The sequence below is a fragment of the Sebastes umbrosus genome, chromosome 22 (genome assembly GCF_015220745.1).
Source record: "Sebastes umbrosus isolate fSebUmb1 chromosome 22, fSebUmb1.pri, whole genome shotgun sequence".
In the NCBI taxonomy this organism is placed as follows: Eukaryota; Metazoa; Chordata; class Actinopteri; order Perciformes; family Sebastidae; genus Sebastes; species Sebastes umbrosus.
The window spans coordinates 9,280,510-9,305,448 of NC_051290.1; the positions used below are offsets into that span (position 1 = coordinate 9,280,510).

General features: G+C 42.3%; 1 protein-coding gene across 11 annotated transcripts in view; it reads left to right on the top strand.

The window, feature by feature from the left end:
- Nucleotides 1-24,939, top strand: part of ank2b (ankyrin 2b, neuronal) — a 76,369-nt gene that overhangs the window by 45,850 nt on the left and 5,580 nt on the right. For 5 of the 11 annotated variants that reach the window (XM_037757746.1, XM_037757747.1, XM_037757748.1 and 2 more), the window contains 17 exons: nt 36-134; nt 1,407-1,561; nt 1,664-1,875; nt 2,061-2,265; nt 2,370-2,466; nt 2,576-2,804; nt 3,030-3,155; nt 3,301-3,423; nt 4,365-4,397; nt 4,719-4,740; nt 5,143-5,181; nt 7,158-11,738; nt 12,286-12,363; nt 12,508-12,639; nt 12,748-12,897; nt 13,030-13,264; nt 13,538-13,598. In XM_037757746.1, coding sequence (XP_037613674.1) covers nt 36-134; nt 1,407-1,561; nt 1,664-1,875; nt 2,061-2,265; nt 2,370-2,466; nt 2,576-2,804; nt 3,030-3,155; nt 3,301-3,423; nt 4,365-4,397; nt 4,719-4,740; nt 5,143-5,181; nt 7,158-11,738; nt 12,286-12,363; nt 12,508-12,639; nt 12,748-12,897; nt 13,030-13,264; nt 13,538-13,598 — 6,577 coding nt within the window. The remainder of the gene's footprint in view (nt 1-35; nt 135-1,406; nt 1,562-1,663; nt 1,876-2,060; nt 2,266-2,369; nt 2,467-2,575; nt 2,805-3,029; nt 3,156-3,300; nt 3,424-4,364; nt 4,398-4,718; nt 4,741-5,142; nt 5,182-7,157; nt 11,739-12,285; nt 12,364-12,507; nt 12,640-12,747; nt 12,898-13,029; nt 13,265-13,537; nt 13,599-24,939) is intronic. The other 6 variants (XM_037757755.1, XM_037757756.1, XM_037757752.1 and 3 more) reach the window with 4 other exon arrangements.

Below are 24,939 nucleotides of genomic sequence, written 5' to 3' on the forward strand. Positions count from 1 at the left end.
CACTGCTGCGTATGGATGCTTGGTCTATCACATAGTAAACTCCACCTCCCCACTGCCCCTCCACCTCTAAATGAGGGAGAGAGTTTGGTTAGCAGAATCCTCCAGCTCGGCCCGCCGGGCACCAAATTCCTCGGGTAGGCTGAAAAAAAACGATTTTGCATATGAAACAATCCATGGATGCCACTGATGTCTCAGTGTTTTATTTTACCATCCCTTCCATTTAATGTTATTTTGTCCGTAGATTACTGTATTGTTGTGCTTTCGCTGGTGTCTTGTATCCCCCTTCATCTCGTACTTATTACCCTCCAGACATCACATCGCTGTGGCATTACTTTGCTGTTTCTAATTTCCCTTAATCCCGCTCTTCTGCTTGCTTAGCCTTTTCCATTTTGGTGTCCATCTTGCTTCCTGTTTTATTGATAAATGTGTGTTAGAATATTTATTTTTATATTTTTGTGTGAATTTTAAATGGTTGTGTGGCCTGTGAGTAGCTAGGGAACCAGGTGAAACTTGACAAACTTGTTTTTTTTCTTCCTGTCATGTAAATGTTGATTTGACCAACAGGCTAATGTCCCAGATTGGTGGTGCTTATCATTTTCCTTACTACTATTTTTAGTTTTAGCAGGAAAATTACAATCTTAAAAGCCAACTATGAAGCTTAAACATGTTGAATGCTTTGCTACTTTTTCACCATTTGAGCCAAAATTTGAAAAAAACAAGGAAGTTATGACTAAGGACTGAATCTCATTATATAAATTCTAGTTTCTCCTGCCACCACTTTAGGCAACCAAAGTGCAAAGCTGACGAGTGCTAGCTTTATAATAGCATATATTAAAATGCTGTGTTTAATATAAAAAAAGGCAACAATAGAAATAAATATTATCATTTACTGTCAGGCCAAAGAACCCTAAAATATCACATGAAAATATCAACAGTTGTGCTTCATAGCTGTGTTTGTCTCATATTGGATTGTACCTGTAGCATGCCTCTTATAGATATGTTGTGTTGTAGCTAGCTTGTTGTGATTATGCATAATATATCAGGTAAGTATTGAAATGCAATACTTAAATATTAAACAAAGTCAATCTACAAGAACACTGTTCTCATCCCCTCTGGGTAATCTGACAATGATAGTGGTTACCATAGTTACTATAGTGTCTTTTTGTCTCTATTGTGTGAAGTACTGAAGGGAATAGAAACAAAGCTGAACGTTGTAAAGAACAACTTATATACAAAATTTGAAAGACAGAAAAATCTAAATTGGACACCGAATAATTGTCTCGACCTAGAGTAGTATGTATGCAGCCCTGCCAACACACACACATGCCCAGAGGTACTTATACACACACTGTTATCATCCATGACATTCTGTACTTACTCACGCTACCTGACCTCTACCCCTCCAGTCCTGTGATTGTGGAGATCCCCCACTTTGCTGCCCTGCGGGGGAAAGAGAGGGAGCTGGTGATTCTGAGGAGTGAGACTGGAGAGAGCTGGAAGGAGCATCACTGTGAACACACCCAAGAGGAACTCAACCAGATACTCAACGGCATGGACGAGGGTCGGTAGACTGCACCATGACATCAGGAAAGCACACCTAATCAATTCATTCCTACTTGAATATCCCTGACACATGTCCCTTTCTGCCCCCGCCCTCCTCCAGAGCTGGACACGCCAGAGGAGCTGGAGAGAAAGCGCATTTGCCGTATCATCACTAGAGATTTCCCGCAATACTTTGCGGTGGTGTCGCGCATCAAGCAAGACAGTAATCTGATTGGTCCTGAAGGAGGCATCCTTAGCAGCACTGTTGTGCCTCAAGTACAGGCAGTTTTTCCTGAGGGGGCCCTCACCAAGAGGATCAGGGTCGGCCTGCAGGTAGTGTGGTACTCTTTGATATATATACTGTACATTTACCTGTTTTTTTTGTTTGTATTTGTCTTATCATAGCATACGAGGTCAGATTTCATCCTCAGTGCACGGCCTTAGCTCATGCAGTACCCCGTGTAGGATTTATCGACAACACAAAGTAAGGTCGCCGTATACTCTGTCTACTCTCTCAGTCCCAGCCAGTCATTCTGGATGTAGTGAGGAAGATCCTGGGGAACAAGGCCACCTTCAGCCCCATCGTCACCCTGGAGCCCCGCAGGAGGAAGTTCCATAAACCCATCACCATGACCATCCCTGTCCCCAAGAGCAACTCCGACCTGGTCCTCAACGGCTTCGGAGGGGATACCCCCACCTTACGACTACTCTGTAGTATCACCGGTTAGAGAACACACTCAAATATACACACAAAGCTGTGAATAGACCAACCAGACACACACTCTAATATTCTAATAAGTCAATGTTGTGTTTGTGTGCACGTGCAGGTGGAACAACACCTGCTCAGTGGGAGGACATAACAGGAACCACTCCGTTAACATTCATCAATGACTGTGTCTCCTTCACCACCAATGTGTCTGCAAGGTAACACCAAACATTATTTGTTGCACAACTAAATGTCACTGATTTAAAGTGCTGCAGCCAACAAAGACCTAACTTCACTGGTTGTTTCCAATCCCCTTCTGCTTTCTAGATTCTGGCTGATAGACTGTCGACAAGTCCAGGAATCCGTCAATTTCTCCACTCAGGTGTACCGAGAGATCATCTGTGTCCCTTACATGGCCAAGTTTGTCATCTTTGCCAAGACCCACGATCCCATTGAGGCCCGACTGCGGTGCTTCTGCATGACGGACGACAAGATCGACAAAACCCTGGAGCAGCAGGAGAACTTCTGCGAGGTGGCCCGCAGCCGAGACGTCGAGGTGAGGAAGTAGAGTGGAAGGAATGTCTCACCAACCGCAGCTGATGGAAGGTGTAGCTCACTTCATTTTAAAAGCCTACCGGCTGTCTACGCCTACCAGGCATAAGATTGAGTTTGAGGAACACCATCGTTTAAACCAAAAAAGGAATTGACAGTTGAGTGTTTTTGTAGGTTGTATGTTGTTATTCAATCCTGCTATTCATCTGCCTATTGTTATATTTATCAGGTCCTGGAAGGCAAACCTATCTATGCAGACTGCTTTGGAAATCTTGTTCCACTCACCAAAAGTGGCCAGCACCATCTCTTCAGCTTCTTTGCCTTTAAGGAGAACAGACTAGCACTCTTCATCAAGGTGAGCACTATTCGTTATTCGAAGCAAAGAAACAACCACAGAGGTTTTTAAGCAAGTGTCAACAATAATTCACCATATGGAATTGTTCTAAGTGCATATAATATCCCATATAACTGCTGACTGAGTAATGCTGAACTGCTTGCAGATCAGAGATAACACTCAGGAGCCGTGTGGCCGCCTGTCCTTTATGAAAGAGCCCAGGAACTACAGGTCACTCACCCAAAATGCCATATGCAACCTCAACATCACCCTCCCATCATACTGCAAGGTAAGGGCACTACACTGTTGTTTGACTCAACAGAGGATGCTTTAAGTTGCATTTCTGAAAAACACTTTAATTAAATACTCAAGTTGTTTGCAAGCTGGACCACACTGCAATCTTGAGCCTATTTCCCCTGTAACCGCTGTAACACATGCTAATCTCCCCTTTCATCAATTACTACACTATTCCAAAACATAACCCCAATTATTTTCTTATTTGATATTCTTAAGTACAAGTTCTTATTGCATATATCAGTGTTTTGACATCCCAAGTAGTAAAGGCAGAATTCGGACATGGAGCAGGTGAAAAGTGTATTTATTTATTTATTTGTTTGTTTGTTTGTTCATTTATTTGTTCATTTGTTACCTCAATGCAGAAAATAAGGAAGGACACCCACCGTCAATTTTTAAAAACATTTTTTTATATTCATTTATATATATTTTTTAGAGGGCGACCAGCACCCCTAGAAGGTTGTGCCCTAGGCAACCTCCTATGTGGCCTATGCCTTAAGCCAGCCCTGCAGCTGACATTATTGCTTTATAGTGTTGGTAGAAACTGCCAGTTTCCACCCAGTAAGCCATCTTCAAGCCTGTACTAGGCAACAGTACAAGCTGGTGGCCTTTAATCAGATCAGAAGATAACTAAATATAATCGACCTAAAGGCCCAGAAGTCATGCAATGTGATGGCGACTCTTTGATGCTTCATGCTGAAGCGTCAAAATAAAGATCAATGTATCATTGAGGGTATGAAGTTAAAAACTGATTTTACATCCTTTGTGTAACGCAGCTTTTAAAGACCTCTCTAGCTTTCCCTAAAAATCACACTGACTGGTTGTCTTCGTTGCTATGGTAACCATACATTGCCCCCTGTCTTTTCCTCCCTTTAATGTTGCTGTTGTTTCTATCTGTACATCTTTCTGCTTCTCGCCGCTTCTTGCTCCCAAAAGGAGTCCGATTCAGACCAAGAGCAAGAGGAAGAGGTAAAAGCAGCCACCGCTCCCCCCCCCTTTCTACTAACTAGCTCTGCTCATCTATCCTGTCCACTGTCTTGTCATCAGGACTAAATGAAGGACATGTTCACAAGTAGTCAAATATTATATTTTAGATATGTTTAGTTTATTGTAGTAGATTGTGATTTGTCAGCGGTATAGCTAATTTTTGCTCTTATGTTATGTGTGTCCTTTGTGTTCTTTTCCTAATAGCAGTTGTAATGGTAGCAGTAGTAGTTTTAGTTTATATTCGGCACATCCAGTGAATGAAACGAAACTAACTGTGATCAATTCTCCATGTTTTTTTCCCAGACCAACAGAACGATAGAGAAAGGTAAGACATTTTATCCATTTCATTTTCCTCTATAACCTGTACTAAAATAGTTGCTATCTATACTAATACTGCATGTCTTTATTAATCAAACTAATATGACAATAACACTGATATTGTATGGGTGTATAGTCTAATGTAGTTAAACAGTGTGCAGAGGAATAACCAGACTAATAGATTGACACCCCCAGCCTAGCCCTTAGCTTAATCGTAGACCACATACATCTTTTCAAAGCCTTTTAAGCTCCATGTATTTTTGTCCTGTCACTCAAACTCCCCATGTCAATGTTATGTTCCTCTTGAGGCTTAACTTCACTTTTAACTTTCCTTTTTTTTTTTTTTTTTTTCTGATTTCACACTTGCCTGAATGTCTTCAATTTAACTCTTTCCCCTTCACAATTTGAGATCGGACATTTGGAGAAAGAGTTAAACACTGCCATCTACGTATGTACATGAAAATCAAACGCAATCATATTGTAGTGATGTTTATTTGACAATGGCCTCTAATTTTGTGCTGGCTAACGCAGTCACGGTGCCATATTCATTGTGCCGTTTTCTTTGTGCTTGCGCCTGTTTGGTCATTTAGTGACTCCAAACAAACCTGCTTGTGTTGAGGTGGGTGGAGAGACACAACTGTGGTTTTGTTTATGCAGCGCATTGTAATTTGGCTACTGCATTTTACCTGCACAGACAACAAGAATCAGTTAAAATTTCGTGGTTTAGTACGCAATCAGACCTCTGCAAAATCACAAAAAAAACAACTTTTAGGTGTATTGATTTCTGCATCTTTCACTTTGATATATATCAAAGTACAAATTTAAATGCACATCAAAATGCAACTTTTAATGGCATTAAGGCATACTCTGTACTGGTTAGATCAATAAGAGACACTTACCAATAATGCAATTCACAACTGCTTGTGGGATGTATGACTTCTAAATCCCTTGCAGTTAGTTAAGTCATCATATGGCTGCAAGAAGGGGATAAGAGCAGCTTTTTAATTGCCTTCCTGCTGCAGCCTCTCGTGTGCCATGCTGTGCCAGGGTTGTGCTAGCACCTAGCACCTGGTCATCCAAATTCGAGTTCCTGAAACTGCACGCTAGTGATTGCACAAGCCCCCAGTTCCAGGAGATTAGAGGCCAGAACATTAGTATTCCTCACAGTTGTAGTCCTCTAATGGTAAAGCAAAAAGTAGTCAACATCCTCACCAACTCTGAGTCCTTCCCCTTTTAACCCTCCTTGCCTTGTCCATGTAGTAATGAGAAAATTACTAAAATAGAAACAATATACTTGAGCATTTAAATTGACCTCATAATAAAACAACCCCTGTTATAATTGAAACATACATGGATGACATGTTGCTGATTAATATAGATGATACTGTACGCCACAGGAGTAGTTGTGCAAATGGATCAAGAACTCACCGCATAACTGAATGAAGGCATATTAACAAGCAGCTGTTGATCGCGAGCACCTCTTATCCACTAATTGCAGATTTAATCAGTACACTGAACTCTCCACTCACTCCATTCACTCTTCATCAAGACCTTTTCCATCAGCACTTCCCTTTGCTTTGCATGGAAATAACTTGCCTTACATAAATGTGTATGCGTGTGCTTGTATGTCTTGTTTATGAGAGTTAACTTCTTCCTTTGCTGGTGTGCTGATTTTGGAATGTTCCCTCACAACACCATTTGCTTATGGTTTTGTGCAGTTTTGTTTATTTCAGTTTTCATGTCAATGTTTAAATGTTTAGTTAAACATAAGGAAAGTTAAACATAACTGAATGGAGGGAAAATGGTATTAAAATATTTTCCCGCCCTGAAAGAATGTTTTTTTTACTAGTATTCCAAAGATCCTCCTTCCTCCTTATAAATTATCTGTTTTGTCGAGAATGAAAAGCATGGCAAATCATCATGTTTTGTATCACTGGCTTTCTTTGATAGATGCAACTAGCAGTCTGAGTTGTTTTCAAGCCATGTTTGCCTTTTATCACATTGACATTTGTCATACATCCGAGCAATCTTGAGATGTCTTGATGTTTCTTTGTTTCCTTTGTTGTCCCTTTTTCCATTGTACTTGTTGGTTTCTTGGTTACCTGTTTTTTTATGTACTTTTGTTCTATAGTTTTGTCTTGTGTGAGTGTGGGTGCGCTGAGTGTATAAGCAAGTTATTTCCTGCTCATATCCTTTTCCATTGGTATTATTTAGCCTTTGATTTACCACAGTTTCCCAGAGACATATGAAAGTATAAGCCCAATTCCTCTGATGCCCTGATGTAGAACCCTTTGTGAATTTGTTGTCCTATGATCCCTGCAATGTGCTCCAATCTTGTCCTGACCACATTCTCCAATGTCTGTCTCCTTTCATTTGAATTTTTGATTTTCTTTACTCCTTACTTGTTCTTCTTCCATATGGAAGATGAAGAGACGGCGACATCAGTCCTGAAATCAGAGCTGATTCGAGAACCAGACCTCCTATCCGACGTGTCAGAGATGAAACAAGATTTGATCAAAATGACTGCCATCTTGACTGCAGACTCCACAGAGAAATCCCCTTCCTTAGGAAGGTGTGGTCTAGAGAAAGGGACTGAGGATGTTTCTGGAGAGCCATTAGAAATAATGGAGAAGGACTTAGAGAAAGTCAAAGAGGACCTAGAGAAAGTCAGTGAGATACTGAGGAGTGGAACATATGAGGGTGAGGCAGCAGAGGAGGCAGCAAAAGCAGCTAGAATGGCCGAGGAGTGGGTTCTCCTCTCAGACAGTGAGATAGAGGAGGCCAAAAAGATGGCAGCCTTAGAATCTCAAGAGCCTGTCTTGCGGGAAACTAGAGCTAACAGGGGGGCTCCCAGACCTAAAGGAATAAAGAACAGTGGTGACCTTAAAGAATACCTCCTGGACGCACCAGTAAGCTCCAAAACAAAAGTTAAAAAAGAGCCAGTCGTCCAAGAAAAATTCACTGATGTTGTACTACGCAAAAGTGCAAAGCCAACTACTCCAACCAAAGTGCATGACAAAACAGCTGCTAAGCCAGTCAGAAGGAAGGGGAAAGACCAACGGCAGGCAGAGGAATCAACAGAGGCAGCAGCTCTTCTACGTGTGCCTACAGCCCCTTCCCCAGCATCACCTGTATCCCCAGTGGTTGAAGAAACTCCCATTGGGTCAATAAAGGACAAAGTCAAAGCCTTACAACAGAAAGTAGAGGCAGAGCAAAAGAGCAAAAAGGTCACTGGAAGCAAGCCTTCACAATTGCCTGTGAGCAAACCCTCTCCAAAAGCCAAAGAAAGCCCAAAATCAAAACAGGGTCCCCCTAAATCCCCCAAAGCTGAATCTGAAAAACTCGAGGAGACAATGTCAGTTAAAGAGATAATGCAAGCATTCCAAACAGGGCAGGACCCCTCAAAGAGAAAGTCTGGGCTATTTGAGGTCAAAACATCCTCTACGTCAAGATTGGAGAAAACCACAAAATCCGAGACCATCCAGTCAAAATCCATGACCAAAGCAATAACCTCACGCGTCTCTCAAGAACGAGAAGTATCTTTGGATTCCAAACCTCGCAAGAAAGAGACCACTCAGCAACAAAGAGAGATAGAAACCAAGTCAGTTGCTGCCACTCATTCAGAGTTAACTGAAACTGTTGACTTTGGAAATGGTGGCCTTGATGATAGCTCTGACAGTTTAAAACATGAAGGTGTGGCAGACTCACTAAGTGCCAGTTCTGGAGATGGAACCCCTCATCTGAGCTCTGAGGACAGTTACAAACACGAGGGTCTTGCCACTCCATCCACAAGTCCAGAGAGTCCGTGTCTTTCTCCCAAAAATGGACAGCAGACCTCTACAACTTCGGCAGCAACTGACACTACAGTCAAAAAAGAAACTAAAGACACAGAGAAGTCTGGAGACTCTGGTGTAGGGACCACTGGTGACCAACTGTCTACAGAATTGACTCTCCCTGTTTCTTCCAGCGAGGCTGCAGAGGATCACACTAAAAGTGAGTCCATATCGGTTAGGAGGATCGAGTCTAAGCCTTCTAAACCGCAAAAGCTTACAAAGAGAATTTCAGAGACTGTAGAAACTTTTCTTAGCGATGACGAGAGCCCTGATCATCAGCTAGAATTGTCTTTAGTTGGTTCTCCGGCCTCTAGATCCTCTTCCCAGCGTCATGAAAGCTTAGAGCTGCCTTTAAAGCTTGACTCAGATGCTCTCAGTCCATTAGCTGATGACTCTTTGACAATAAGCCACAGAGACTCTCTAGACGATAGTCCTCTCATGGAAGAAAACTCCTCCCATAAGTCCCCAGATTCCATTGAACCTAGCCCAACCAAGGAATCACCCCCTCATGACTCCTTAGAGAGCAGTCCTGTAGAGGAAAAAAGCCACCTATCCTTCCCATCATCTGTTGGTCCACCTAGTAAATCCTCTAGCCATCCAGAGCCCTCCAAAGCTACAGAATTCCCCCAAGATGCTTTGCGTGGTAGGCTGCTTCGAGACCGTGAGGCTAGTGCTGATGATGACAGTTGCGAGCAGACATCTCAGATGACAAGTTCCGGTAAGAGTCCCCTCTCCCCTGATACTCCTAGTTCTGAAGAGGTAAGTTATGAGGTGAACCCCAAACCCCCTGACCATACATTCCTCTCTGTTCCATCCAAACCGGCTGTCATCCCTGAAAACCCAGAAGAAGAGGATACATCAGAAAGCTATGAAGCTAAGAGAAAAATCACTCCAGAGGAGGAGATGTTTAAGATGGCAGCCAAAATAAAAACATTTGATGAAATGGAACAAGACGAGAGGAGCAAAAAGAACTCTAGAAAAGATTTGTTTCCCTCTGCAGGTGCCAAAATAGGGGATGACAGCTATGAAACAATAGAGCCCACAAGTGAGAAGCTTTCACCAAGTGAATGTGGGCTTGATAGACCCGCTGAAGATTCAAAGTTAGCTCATTTTGTTGATCCCCATATTAAAGTACAACCTCCCTCTCCTTTTTCAGCAGGTTTGCATGACGGATCCCACAGCAAAGAGGTCAAGAACACAGCAAGAACAACAGCCACTGTCACTTCAGAGGGACCTCACTCTGTCTCAGACCAGCATCATTCAAAATCCAACCTGGAAACTTCCCAGCAACAAAGAGTCCCATCTGTTAAAGATAGTACTGCCAACAAGGCTGCATCATTCACTGAAAACAGGACTGATGAGCAAAAGGAGGCAGATGCTAAGGATGGTCAAGAGTTAGGTGTGAGCACGCTACAGACTGGAACACTAAAACAAGTTAGCAATGTAACAGATGAAGTGAAAGGAGATCATAAGGAGCATACAAGTGCACCAGAGGCTGGATACAGTGCATCTGTTTCCACGGGTCAAACGAAGGAAACATTCCAACCGGAGGTCTGTATATATGATGACACAGAGGAGGATGATGATGAGGCACTGGAACCTCCCAGAACTGAGTCAAAAGGTGTCACTGCAAGAGTAGACACTGACTCATGGTCTGCCATGCGGGAGGATGATGCCACTTTTGCAGCTCGTGTCAAAGAGGAAGAACAGAAGATACTGAATCTGGTGGTGGACCGTCAGTCTCTGCAAGCAACTCCGGACACAACACCTGGTAGAACCCCAACAGAAGAGAGCACTCCTACCAGTGAACCCAACCCTTTTCTATTCCAAGAAGGGAAGCTCTTTGAGATGACCCGAAGTGGTGCAATTGACATGACTAAGAGGAGCTATGAGGAAGAGGGGGGTGGCTTTGCCTTTTTCCAGATAGGTGAACAGCCTTTGGACGAGCCTCTCTTAGAAGAGGCCAGGCAAGAAGGTATGAGATCAGCAGCAGAAGCTGAAGTTGGCCTCAATCTAACACTAGAGGTCAAGACTGAGGAGACCGAGAAATCAAAAGAAGCAACTGATTCTCAGCTTCAGTCCCCACCTGAAGGTGATCAGCCAGCCTCTAAAGCTGATGCCTCCAAATCTAAAATCCCTAAAATGGGCGTTTCCGCTTCAGCCAAACCTACAAAGAAAGATCAGACGTCCCCTGAAGGTCTAGACAAAAATGTGAATGAAGGATGCATAGATTTAGACAAAAACTCCCCTGACCAAATGATAACAACTGTCCAGACAGCAGAAACTACAGTCACTAGATCAGTTTACTCTGAGCAGGACCAAGAGTCCTCTGATTCATCTCCAGAAGAACCACAGTCAGTGATCGAAGCACCCAAACCAACAGGCAAGTCCAAACAAAGTGCTTCCAGTAGTGTTAAAAAGACTCCAGTGAAAACACAAGCTAAGTCTTCTCCACAAAGTCGGGGTAAATCCACCATTCCCTCTCCATCTCATGCAACCTCCTCTTCAACCACTGTTAAAAAAGAGGCCTCCTTCATTTCTGAATCTAAATCTAGAATTCCCATCAAGGCTAGCACTCCCAAGTCTGATTCTACTGTCAAACGTGCTGAATCTACCCAAGACAAAAAGCTTAAGGTCCCTGTAAAAAAGGATTCAAGGAGAAAATCTGAGACAGACGCAGGTCCCTCTATGGATATCAAAACCAAGAAACCATCTTTCAAAGCCAAGAGCTTCTGTGAGGAGGAGTCTACCACGCCATCTCCAAAAAAACAAACACGTCGCCCATTGAGTGCCGAGACAGTAAAATCTAAAGGTTTCCAGTCCAGATTGCCAGTCCGAGGCAAAAGTAGTCAGTCATCTCATTCATCAACACCCACTAAAGAGAAAAGTGAGTCACACATACAGTCTATTGAGTTCTTTGAAGAGATAAGCGATGAAGCAGCAAAACTTGTGGCAAGGTTGGCACAGGCAGAGACCGAGAAAGAACAAGAGGCTGCAGACGCCAACTCAGATGATGAGAGCAGTCTCATTGATCCATCAATCATAGAAAGAGAAAGTTTCCCTGAGATGCAGTTCCCTCCCTCAGGAGACGTCTTTCCCATTAGACCACTGTGGGACGACCCTGTTGAGACACAGATGCAGCGAATCCCAGATGATAAAGTCCAAAGTCAAGGTATCCCCCCAGTTTAAGGGGCTATTCTCTATCTCTTGTGCCTCATTACTACACTGTAGCTGTAAAGATGCTGCCTCTCTGTCTCTTGTAGTTAAGTCCCATTTGTAGTTGAAGAATCTATGTGGCTGTGTGGTTTGAGCTGTGTTTGTGTGTGTAATGACGTCTCTCTTTCCCTCTATGTGTGCTGCAAATCTCAAGATTGACTTAAAGGCTTTATGGAACTTGTGAAAACAACTTAGTGACTAAATCTTTTTAAATATTAAAGAGGAAATAATTATTTAAACTATTAAATGTAATGTCATTTATTTTGTAATTATTGAAATTTAAGTTTCTTAATTATAGTGCCACTACAAGATCTATCACAACCATTATTTACAGGAATATTATGTACTTAATTATTTGATATCATGAATTAACCAAACAAACTATCAGTACTACAAGAACAAGAAAGCCAGTGAAGATATTTTCGGATACCATTTGTGAATGTGACTTGATTTGGTATACCTTATGGCTCTGGCCGCTCATGGCTGTCTGGTGGTATTTGCAGTAGATCCACAGGATGAAGCAGAAAGAAAAGAGCAACGGTTGGCCATTATAGCCGACCACCTGGGCTTCAGCTGGACGGGTGAGTCACACCTTAGTAGCAGTGATCGATCAAATATACATTATTTGTTCATTTTTGGTAGGCCTTCAAGAAACACAATTTCAAACATTTCAAATATATCTTTCAATCATCATAATCATAATTATATCTTCTTTTTCTCCACAGAGTTGGCACGAGAACTGGACTTCAGTGAGGAGAGGATCAACCTGATAAGGATTGAAAACCCTAACTCACTGCAAGACCAAAGCCATGCCCTTTTGAGACTCTGGGCAGAGAGGGAGGGAAAGCAATCAGCAGGTTAGTGATAAGTAGGGTACATACTGTATTTTCATAATTATTGCTTTTAAAACAAGAAAAAAGTAAAAGCTGTTATTCAACTTTTAAGTCTGTTTTCTGTTTCAACAGAAACAACACTGATCGGAAGACTGACTAAGATCAACCGAATGGATATCGTTCACCTCATTGAAACCAAGATAATCAAGTCCACTCAGGAGGAGACATCATCACATACCTATGCAGAAATAGAGCGGACCATAGCATTGGATCATAGTGAAGGTACACAAGCCAATTTTTACTTGAAGCACACTGATGATTAGGTTGTATTTTGGTCTATACTAAACAATCAGAGTTATGTACCAAACAGTTATATCAACTCTTTCTGTATGCCTGCACTGTATGCTTTGTCAGGTTTCTCTGCCCTTCATGAAGACATTGACAGCCCCAGGCCGGGAAGGCGTACAGAGGCCTCACGTAGGAGTCCAGGCTCGGGACAAGAAGTACCCTTGGTGTCAGCAGAGGACCTATCCTCCAGTTTGTCGTCGCTTCACGACACAAGTGGACGACCAGAGACAGATTCCACAGCAACAGGCTTTCTTAGAAATTCCCAGAAAGAGAAACTACAAAAAGAGATGGAGACAACATAGTAAGTTGTCTAAAAAATTGAATGCATGTGACCACACCCACATTAGCTTTCTAGCTTTTTTTAAAATTCATTTTGACATAGATTTCGGACCTCAAAAAGGAATGATGAGATTCTAGTTGGACTTATACTTACTGTGTAATCATTACTGCTTAAGTTTAATATATATACATTATGACGATATGAAGGAATACAGAAAGACTTATCAGCTTCTATTTTATTTATTTTTTAATTGATCAGCTATCCCGTGACTGAATATTACATTTTTTTTCACAGCTCATCACAAAGAGTATATGAGGAATTGACAGACACGGTACACACAGGCAGTTTTAAACAAGTAAGTCCTTTCTTCACATTGTACCGCACCTCTCCCTACAGCCTTCGATCCAATGTGATAGACCCTGTGTACAAAGGGGGACCCAAGTTGAGCGCCCAGAGTAGCCCACCTCCTTACCCCACTGTTGAACCATGTGATGTTGAGGGGGCTGCTGGATATGAGGGGGCAGAGGGGGCAGAGGGGGGAGAGGAGTGGAGCTTGGAGTGTCTACAAACCAGCCAGTATTTGTCACCACGGCGAGAGTCAGCAAATAGTTCACGAACAGGTGTGTGCGAGAGTCGACCATTGTTTCTGACCGATTTTGGAGATAGCTTGATTGAGTGTGATCAAGCTGAGCAAGACTTTAGGAAACTGTCTATGGAGCTTACGGAAACCGATGAAAAGATGTGCTTTACACAACAACCTACAAGTGAACAAACTCAACCTACTTCTGTTCCTCCTTCTGGTTCTGCTGTTGCAATGACAGAATCCACGCTGACCAAACAAATGGCCAGAAGACACTTGGATGAAGTTTCACATCGACTCTATCAAGTCTTGTATGGACATGATTTCGAGTTGATGGATTCCGATAGAGAGGATGTGTCTTTGGATGCATCCCCTGAAGACTCAATTCAAACTGGAGTCAGAAAAGATGAGGTTGAGGGAGCGGCTAGACACACAAATATTGATGAAGATGTTTCAAACTCTGTGCTTGACATTGATGTTCACCGAGTCTTAATTTCAGGTGACCTTGATGTCAAATCCCTTCATGACATGAATGAAACAGACACTGCCACTCAGGCATTAGCAGGTCCCTCTGATGTAAGTTGTACCATTCCAGGTTTAATGTCTCAAAAACCAGAACTCTTAAGCTCAACTGGTTTCATTCAAGTGTCACATGACTCAACTTCTGAGCAGATAGATGTTCATTCAGTAGATAATGCTTTGTCAGTTATGCCAGGAGCTGAGTACAGCTTTGAGGAAACACTGTCATTCAGGCAGAATGAAAATGAGGTTGTGGTCCCTGTAGAGTTTACACCTGAGATTGAAGCATCCAGATATAGATCAAGTTTACCAGAATTCACATGTGAAACCATTTGTGAACTTCATAGCTTCGTTCATGATAGATCATCTTCACTTGAATGTGTGACTGATCCAGCAATATTACTGACAGAAAGTAGGACTTCATCACCTGAATCAGCGTCGTCAGTAAATGAGCTGAATTTTCTTGCACCCGATTCTCCAATACCTCAGTTTAGGCCCTTGTCTCCCCTTCCACCTACTGTTTTTCCATGGGAAACTGGTGATGTTGGGGCTTGTGCCCAGGGGCAATCATTACTGAGTGCGCCAGGAAACACTTCTATGATGTTAACATCAGAAGCAGAGGAAAGGCCATTAACACCAATGGTTTCAAACAAAAGACCATTTGGAAGGCCACTATCACTAGGCAGTGATTATAGTGGTGAGAGATCCATTTCCCCTCAATCATTAACTTTTGACATAGAAGACAGAGCATGGTCACCTGAGTCTCCCATTTTGGACACGATGCAATATTCTTTTACATCCTCTAAGCATGTGACTTTATCTCCTGATTTCCATGAAACTGGTCATTGTAGATCATCATCACCAGAGTCAGTGTCATCAAATTTGGAATTTGAAACAGCAATTTTGTTATCAAAGCCTCTTGAAAACAGACTATCATCCCCAGAATCTGTAACATCTGTAAATGAACATAAAGCACTGTCACCTGATTCACCTATACCTGACTTCAGTCACAACTGGCCTGACTCAGCTATTGCACTGATGGGGGAGAGATCGACTTCACCTGAATCAGTATGCTCAGATGTAGAATATGGCTCCATGTCTCCAGCATTAGTTAATACTGAAGACAGAGCGTCATCACCTGATGCAGCTGTCTCTGGAGATGAATCTGAATCCATTTTACCTGCCGTTGGACATAGATCACCCTCCCCTGAATCAATTGAATCTGTAAAGGTTGTGTGTGATCCCATACATGCTGATTATAGAAAAAAATCACCTGAACCATTAGTATCTGATACAGAGAACAAACCACCAACACCAGTGGAATCAGTATCTGAGGATGATGATGATTGGGTTGTTATATTTGTGTCTGATGTTGAGGAAAGACCACTTTCAGCAGAGTCAGTGCCTGAGTACAGACCAATGTCTCCACAGTCAGCAATGTTAGACATGAGAGCATCCTCACCTGAATCAGAAACATTCAATGAGTGCCTGTCCCCGGATTCTCCCATACCACAATATACGACATCTGTGCATCATGCTGTTACTATAAATGACCATTCATCATCACCAGAATCTGTGTTGTCAGATGCAGAGTGTGAGGCCATGCCATTGCTATCATGTTTTGAGAATAGACCTTTGTCTCCTGATTCAAGTGGCTCTCTAAATGATTATGGGCCCAATCCTGTAACTGACCTACCGCTTGAGGAAGACATGACACTTGAACCAACACAAGCTGCAATTGTTGTAGAAGCATGTGCTGAAAAGCAGTTTGAAACAATAATTGTTGATCTAGAAAAATCAAAAACTCAGGAAAGATACTCAACCTTTATTTTGTTAGAATCTCAAGAAAATCTTATAAAACATAATGAAACTGAAGCTCCCAAGATACAATCAGTTGTACCTGATGGCAGTCAGACTGACCAAAACATTGTCAAACCACTAGCAGGAGTTGAGGTCTTGTCAACTATGATTACAGAAGAATTATCTCATGAGTTGTTCGATGAAGAAATCTCAAAGGAGGAAATGTGCAATCCCGTAACTAAGAAGACAAAATCTTCTAGAAAGAAAAAATCGAAGAAATCAATCAAAACTGATAATGCACCTGTGCAGAATGTTACAAAACATCAAAAAGAATCATCTGAGTCTATAGCTACATATGGAGATACACAAGGATCTGTTAAAGCTCTGTCACCTCCTTTGTCTCCAGAAACTGCATCTGATGATCTACCATTCCCATTGGCATTTACTACAAATGTCCCTGAAGATCAGCAATTACCTGGAGAATCTTCAGTTTCTGTACCTCAGCATCATATACCTTTATCCGTAACAGAATATTCAGTGCCAGTTTACAGTCTAGCATATGATGCAGAACTTTGGAAGCTCATCTCTCAAATTCGTGACCCACAGTATGCAGGAGAAACCTTCTTGAGTAAAACAGCAGTGTTTCAGTTTGAGGAGTCTTATCAGACAAAGTCAGATGTAACAGTTGACGAAGAAGCTGCTGCTTTGCAATCCGAAAATTACCAAAGATCCCTTTCGCCTGATTCTGAAGCAGAATATAGACCCATGTCACCAAAGTCGCTGTTAGTGCTGGATGCACTTAGACCAGATTCCTCCCACTCATGGAGATCTGTAGATAGTCAGCAAGCTTTAATGCCAGATTCCCCTATTCCTCAGTACTTTGCCTCTTTCTCTGGACCCTCTCAAGTTTATCACAGATCGGTGTCGACAGAGTCAGTATTGTCAGATCTGGATCTGGAGACAGATTTAAACATTTCATTCATTTTTGATGCCAGACCATCATCTCCTGATTCAGTAGCATCTATAGACATATACAGGGCACTATCGCCTGACTCACCTATTCCTGACTTTAGACCTGCTTTACCAGAATTTGCTGCTCGGACTACACTGGCAAGATCCCTGTCAACGGTTTCAGTCTGTTCGGGTTTAGAGTATTGGGCTATGTCTCTGTCACAACTGTCTTCTGAAATTAGACCAACCTCACCTGATTCAGTAGTTTCTGGAGATGACTACAGATGTGACTCACCAATACCAGAATTCAAAATAGGGCTGACTGAATCAGTTTCAGTTATTGGTCATAGATCATCTTCTCCTGAGTCGGTGGTTTCTGATGTCGAATATACACAATCAAGTGTAGACATAAATATTTGCGAGCAGAGACCTGACTCACCAGAATCACTAGTATTGGAAACCACAGAGAGACCATTGGGTGGTAGTAGTCAACCTTTACCTCTAAAGGCAATAAGGGTACCAGTATATAAACTTGTTTATGATGCTGAACTCTGGAAGCTAATTTCTCAAATACATGATCCTCACTATGTTGGGGAGACTTTTTTCAGTAAAACAGGTGTTTTTGAGTATGCTGGAACAAGAATTGAGTATGTTCAGGAGGATTCAGGTGTGGAAGAGGGAGAGTTAGAGGGTGGCGCGAAGTTGGACATTGCAGATTCATCTAATGCAGATAGTCTACAAGCAACGCAAACAAAGATTGAGAGGGAAGAGAGCCCAGTGTCAGAATACAGGCCATTATCACCTGGGGCATCAGCTGAGGCTGGTGCAACATTTAGAGCAAACCAGCTAATATGTCAACTGTATGACCCCCATTATGTGGGAGAAGTGTTACAGAGCTCCTCACCTGAATCAGGTGCATCAGATCTCGAGGATTCATCAGAGTTCTTTCTTTCCGAATTTTGTACTCAAGACAGACCAGATTCCCTTTATTCAGTGACATCAGAAATGAACACGAGGCCTCTCTCACCAGAATCACTGACAGAATATAGGCCTATGTCACCTCAGTCACTGATGATAACTGAATTAAGATCATCTCCTGATTCAACAACATCAGTTAATGAGTTTAGGACTTTATCGCCAGATTCTCCTCTACCACAGTTTAAGCAACATATAGAATCAGCCATGTTAGTTTCAGGGAGCAGGTCATCATCATCTTTATCTGTAATGTCGGACACTGAAATGGATGTTCTGGACATGCCATTTATTGAGGTGGAAGGGAGATCCTTCACATCAGATTCTGAAAATGAGTTCAGGGCACTTTCACCTGATTCACCTATACCTGAATTCAGACAGGCTATACTTCATCCAACTATTTCAACTGCTGGATACAGATCTACATCACCTGGCTCTGTTTGTAATTCAGACATAGAGAATGAAGATGGGTTATTTTTATCAATATCTGATGATCATCGACCTCCATCACCTGATTCAGTGGCATCTGGAGATGAGCACCGGGCCCTGTCACCGGATTCACCTGTACCTCAATTCATAGGAAACGTGGTGAAATGTTTTCCCTTGTTTGTTGGGTTTAGGTCATCATCACCTGAATCAGATACATCAGATGCTGAGTATTCAGCTTTGATTGATTCCCCACCTGATGCTGAAGATAGACCATATTCTCCAGAGTCAATAGAACTAGAGGTTGACGAGAGACCTCTGTCACCTGATTCTGACTCAGAGTATAGGCCTTTCTCACCTGCATCACTGATGTTGATGTCAAATTTGAGATCATCCTCTCCTGAATCAATTGGCTCTCTGAATGAATTTAGAGCTCTTTCACCAGACTCGCCCATTCCTGAATTTACACAGGCACTACAAGAATCCTCCATATCACTTATGGACTTGAGGTCTTCTTCACCTGAATCAGTGTTGTCCGATTTAAATGAGGACATTGAGTTATCTTTCCCAATGGTCATAGAAGACCGATCTTCTCCTGAGTCCTTAACATCTCTGAGTAAATACAGAAGACTTTCTCCTGATTCCCCTGTACCTGACTTCAGACCGGCTTTGCTAGAGACATATCCTGAGTTTAATGCTTACAGATCATCATCACCTGAATCAGACGCTTCAGAAATAGAATATGCTCCTTTGATTTCACAGATATTTGACTTGGAGGACAGAGCAGAATCCCGCCAATCAGGGGTGTCTGACTCTGATCTTAGATGTTTGTCTCCTGACTCCCCGCTACCCCAGTATGCCATGAGTGCACCCACTATGTTAGGAGTAAGATACAGATCCACATCACCTGGGTCAGTATATTCAGATGAGGACCTGGAGATAGATTTGTGTATCCCTTGGCTTTTTGAGGACAGAGCTGCATCTCCTGGCTCAACTGCATCCACAGATGAATTTAGGCCTCTTTCGCCAGACTCACCCATTCCTGAATTTACACAGGCACTACTAGAGTCCTCCATATCACATATGGACTTGAGGTCTTCTTCACCTGAATCAGTGTTGTCCGATTTTGATGAGGACATTGAGTTATCTTTCCCAGTGGTCATAGAAGACCGATCTTCTCCTGAGTCCTTAGCATCTCTGAGTAAATACAGAAGACTTTCTCCTGATTCCCCTGTACCTGACTTCAGACAGGCTTTGCCAGAGACATATCTTGAGTTTAATGCTTACAGATCATCGTCACCTGAATCAGATGCATCAGATGTTGAGTATTCAGCTTTGATTGATTCCCCACCTGATGCTGAAGATAGACCAGATTCTCCAGAGTCAATAGAACTAGAGGTTGACGAGAGACCTCTGTCACCTGATTCTGACTCAGAGTATAGGCCTTTCTCACCTTCATCACTGATGTTGATGTCAAATTTGAGAGCATCCTCTCCTGAATCAATTGGCTCTCTGAATGAATTTAGAGCTCTTTCACCAGACTCACCCATTCCTGAATTTACACAGGCACTACAAGAGTCCTTCATATCACTTATGGACTCGAGGTCTTCTTCACCTGAATCAGTGTTGTCCGATTTTGATGAGAACGTAGAGTTTTCTTTCCCAATGGTCATAGAAGACCGATCTTCTCCTGAGTCCTTAACATCTCTGAGTAAATACAGAAGACTTTCTCCTGATTCCCCTGTACCTGACTTCAGACAGGCTTTCCTAGAGACATATCCTGAGTTTAATGCTTACAGGTCATCGTCACCTGAATCAGAGGCTTCAGAAATAGAATATGCTCCTTTGATTTCACAGATGTTTGACTTTGGGGACAGAGCAGAATCCCGTCAATCAGGGGTATCTGACTCTGATCTTAGGTGTTTGTCTCCTGACTCCCCGCTACCACAGTATGCCATGAATGCACCCACTATGTTAGGCGTAAGATACAGATCCACATCACCTGAGTCAGTATATTCAGATGAGGACTTGGAGATTGATTTGTGTATCCCTTGGCTTTTTGAGGACAGAGCAGCATCTCCTGGCTCAGCTGCATCCAAAGATGAATTTAGGCCTCTTTCACCAGACTCACCCATTCCTGAATTTACACAGGCACTACAAGAGTCCTCAATATCACTTATGGACTCGAGGTCTTCTTCACCTGAATCAGTGTTGTCCGATTTGGATGAGGACGTTGAGTTATCTTTCCCAATGGTCATAGAGGACCGATCTTCTCCTGAGTCCTTAACATCTCTGAGTAAATACAGAAGACTTTCTCCTGATTCCCCTGTACCTGACTTCAGACAGGCTTTGCTAGAGACATATCCTGAGTTTAATGCTTACAGGTCATCGTCACCTGAATCAGAGGCTTCAGATGTTGAGTATTCAGCTTTGATTGATTCCCCACATGATGCTGAAGATAGACCAGATTCTCCAGAGTCAATAGAACTAGAGGTTGGCGAGAGACCTCTGTCACCTGATTCTGATTCAGAATATAGGCCTTTCTCACCTGCATCACTGATGTTGATGTCAAATTTGAGATCATCCTCTCCTGAATCAATTGGCTCTCTGAATGAATTTAGAGCTCTTTCACCAGACTCACCCATTCCTGAATTTACACAGGCAATACAAGAATCCTCCATATCACTTATGGACTCGAGGTCTGCTTCACCTGAATCAGTGTTGTCCGATTTGGATGAGGACATTGAGTTATCTTTCCCAATGGTCATAGAAGACCGATCTTCTCCTGAGTCCTTAACATCTCTGAGTAAATACAGAAGACTTTCTCCTGATTCCCCTGTACCTGACTTCAGACAGGGTTTGCTAGAGACATATCCTGAGTTTAATGCTTGCAGGTCATCGTCACCTGAATCAGAGGCTTCAGAAATAGAATATGCTCCTTTGATTTCACAGATATTTGACTTGGAGGACAGAGCAGAATCCCGCCAATCATGGGTGTCTGACTCTGATCTTAGATGTTTGTCTCCTGACTCCCCGCTACCCCAGTATGCCATGAGTGCACCCACTGTGTTAGGAGTAAGATACAGATCCACATCACCTGGGTCAGTATATTCAGATGAGGATTTGGAGACTGATTTGTGTATCCCATGGCTTTTTGAGGACAGAGCAGCATCTCCTGGTTCAGCCGCATCCAAAGATGAATTCAGACTTTCACCTGATTCACCTTTACCTGATTTTATGCAACCATGGTTTGGATTACCTGAAACAATTTGTGGAAGTGGGTCAGTATCCCCTGAGTCAATCTGTTCAGATATAGAATACAACGTTCTAAGCGTAGGATCACTAGTTTATGACAATAGACCCTCTTCACCTGGCTCAGGGTCATCTGGAGATGAATACCAGGCTCTGTCACCAGACTCACCCATACCTGAATATAGACCAGCAATACCTGAACGTGTTATTGTGAATATTGGATTTAGATCATCCTCCCCCGAATCCACTGAATCAGATATTGAGTATACTTTGAGTGAGTTTTTGATGTCCATGAATTATGAAGTAGAGGATAGACCAGATTCCCCTGAATCAGTAGGATCTGAAGTACAAGAGAGACCACTATCAGTTGAATCCATACCAGAATACAAACCCTTGTCACATGTGGAATTGATGTTACTTGGAGACATCCGATCAGTATCTTCAGAATCTACTCAATCACTTGATGAACACAAGAGGTTGTCACCAGACTCACCTCTTCCTTGGTTTACTCAAAATGTCCTTGAGATTACAGCAGCAGAAGCACACTACCGGTGTTCGTCCCCAGAATCAATATTGTCAGATATGGAATATGCTTTGACTTCATACGACTCAGAAGTCACTGACATGAGACTACGATCACCTCAGTCAGAGGGATCTGATTATGAATGTAAACCCTTGCCATCTGAATCACCAATACCTGATTTTACAAAAACATTTGTAGAAAATATCATGACTGCGAGAGACATATCACCCACTGAATTTTCTGGTTCAGATGATTTGTCACAAACTTTAGACCTGTTTTGTACAGAAGAGAGGTCAACATCACCAGAGTCTTTTGAATCAGATAAGGAAGAATTACTTTTGCCACCCAAATCATCAACACCCGAATTAAAAGACCCAACTGCCAATGGAGCAACCATCGATAGCACTGTTTTATCAACAACAATGGCACCTAACTCACCTGAGGAATCCGCCATCAAAGTAGCTGAGTATAATCTAATTTATGATGCAGAGCTGTGGAAGCTGATTTCTCAAGTACATGATCCTCAGTATGTGGGAGAAACTTTCAGCAGTAAAACAGGGTTTATGCAATTTGTAGGCAGCACAATAGAATATGAAAGGGGTGTTCCCGATGATGAACAAGATAAAAATGAGCATGATGCCATTGCCACAGTACCACCTTCGGAGGGGACATATCCATTTACTTCAGCAGACACTGATGATGGCTTTTTCTGCACGACAAGTGCACAAGTTATATCTGACATACCTGTTTCAGAGTCACCTCCACCAGTGGTTGAACACATTTTGTCCTCAGGAGCAGCTCCATACAGACAGGCTAAATACGTATTTGAAATACCTGCCCTTGAGGCACAAACAGAGTCTGATGATGATTGGGTGGTTGTATCAGTATCTGACATAGAGGATGATGATCTATGCTATTCACCAGAATCCTTGATAGACTATAGACCCATATCCCCTAATTCTGTCATGGTGATAGAAGCAAGAGCATCATCACCAGAATCTGTCACATCAATCAATGAGTTTAGACCACTCTCACCAGATTCCCCTTTACCTGAATTTGCAATGGCAATGCCAGAGTATGTAACGTTCCTGAGATCAGCATCATCTTCACCTGAATCTATAGCATCAGATATAGATTATGTGCTATTTGGAAATTTGGAATCTCAGTTTGCGGAAAGCAGGCCATCATCTCCAGAATCTGCACTGTCAGAGGATCAGAATGAGAGAGAAAGGTCATTGTCACCTGACTCACTGCCTGAATACAGACCCATGTCGCTTGAATCAGCCATGCAAATGGCTGACAAAAGAGCATCGTCTCCAGAATCGATGCCTGAGTTCAATGAGAACAGGTCACTGTCTCCAGACTCTCCCATCCCTCAGTTTACAGTATCACTGGAGTACACCCCTACATATAGGTCATCATCACCTGAATCAATGGGTTCAGATTCAGAGTGCGAGCTTATGGTCACATCATCAAGAGACGCTGAGACCGACAGACCATCCTCATGTGAATCCATATCATCTGTCAATGAGTTCAGACAACTTTTTCCTGACTCACCAGTACCTGATTTTATGAGAATATTGTCTTCTTATTTTATGGATGGTATCCACATTGATAGATCATCTTCACCAGTGTCTATTTCATCAGACTCTGAGTTTGTTGCTTTACCCATTGATTGTTGGATTGATGATAGCCCAAGGCCACTGAGCCCTCAAACTGCGGAGTCAGAGGAGGAATTAGACTTTTGTTGTGAGGGTATTGAACTTTTGAGTCATGTGACATCTCCTTTATTACCTGGCCAGTCTTCATCATCACCTAACAAAGGGCCATTGGCTGTGTCATCATTACTTATTCAAACTAGTGAGACAAAGTCTGAGAAAGGACTTGTCAATCCTGACATAAAAATGGCAGGACCGCAATCAGAAGATTTGTCATACGAATGGATCCAGCTTGGACCAGAAGCTGAAAGTATCTCAACATTACAAACCACTGTTTGTGAGGAAGACTTCCAAAAAGACTTTCCTGTGAAACCATCACCAGTTCAAGATGCAAAAAGAAATGAAAAGAAGATTTTACCCATCAGTGCTGGAGAATTAAAGAACAAGACAGCCTCACAAAGGGTAAGACTGAGAGCATGACAATCAAGCAAAGACTCACTTTTGTTTTGGATGAATTCATTAACATGTCACGTGGAGGAAATAACGGCCTTGATGAACTAATAACAAAATGAAGTGCAGTTAATGCATCGGATGTGTCCGGAATTTGTAAGGAATGTGTCAGGAATATTAAAATACGTTTTGCTCCTCCTTTAGTTCCTTTTTATTTTTCTGACGCTAAGCTCCTTTTGAAGTTGCATGTTGTGGCTTCACATATATTGTTCTAAACCTAAATGAGATATTGGCTGAATGGAAAATAATCATTGCACAGTGATGCTAACCTGGTGAAATGTTGAGGTGATTTTAATGGTGCATACCAATCTGTATGTTGAATTTTTATTTTAAACTTATTTAGATCATATTGATATTCACTTACAGGCTCCTCCTCAGACACCAGAGGAAACACAGTTTCAAACAGACGATGATGTGTATGACCTGAACTCATACACAACCCACAGAACTGAGAAGACATCATGTTTAAAGTTGGACACATCGCAAGAGTTGTCTCCTGAGGAAT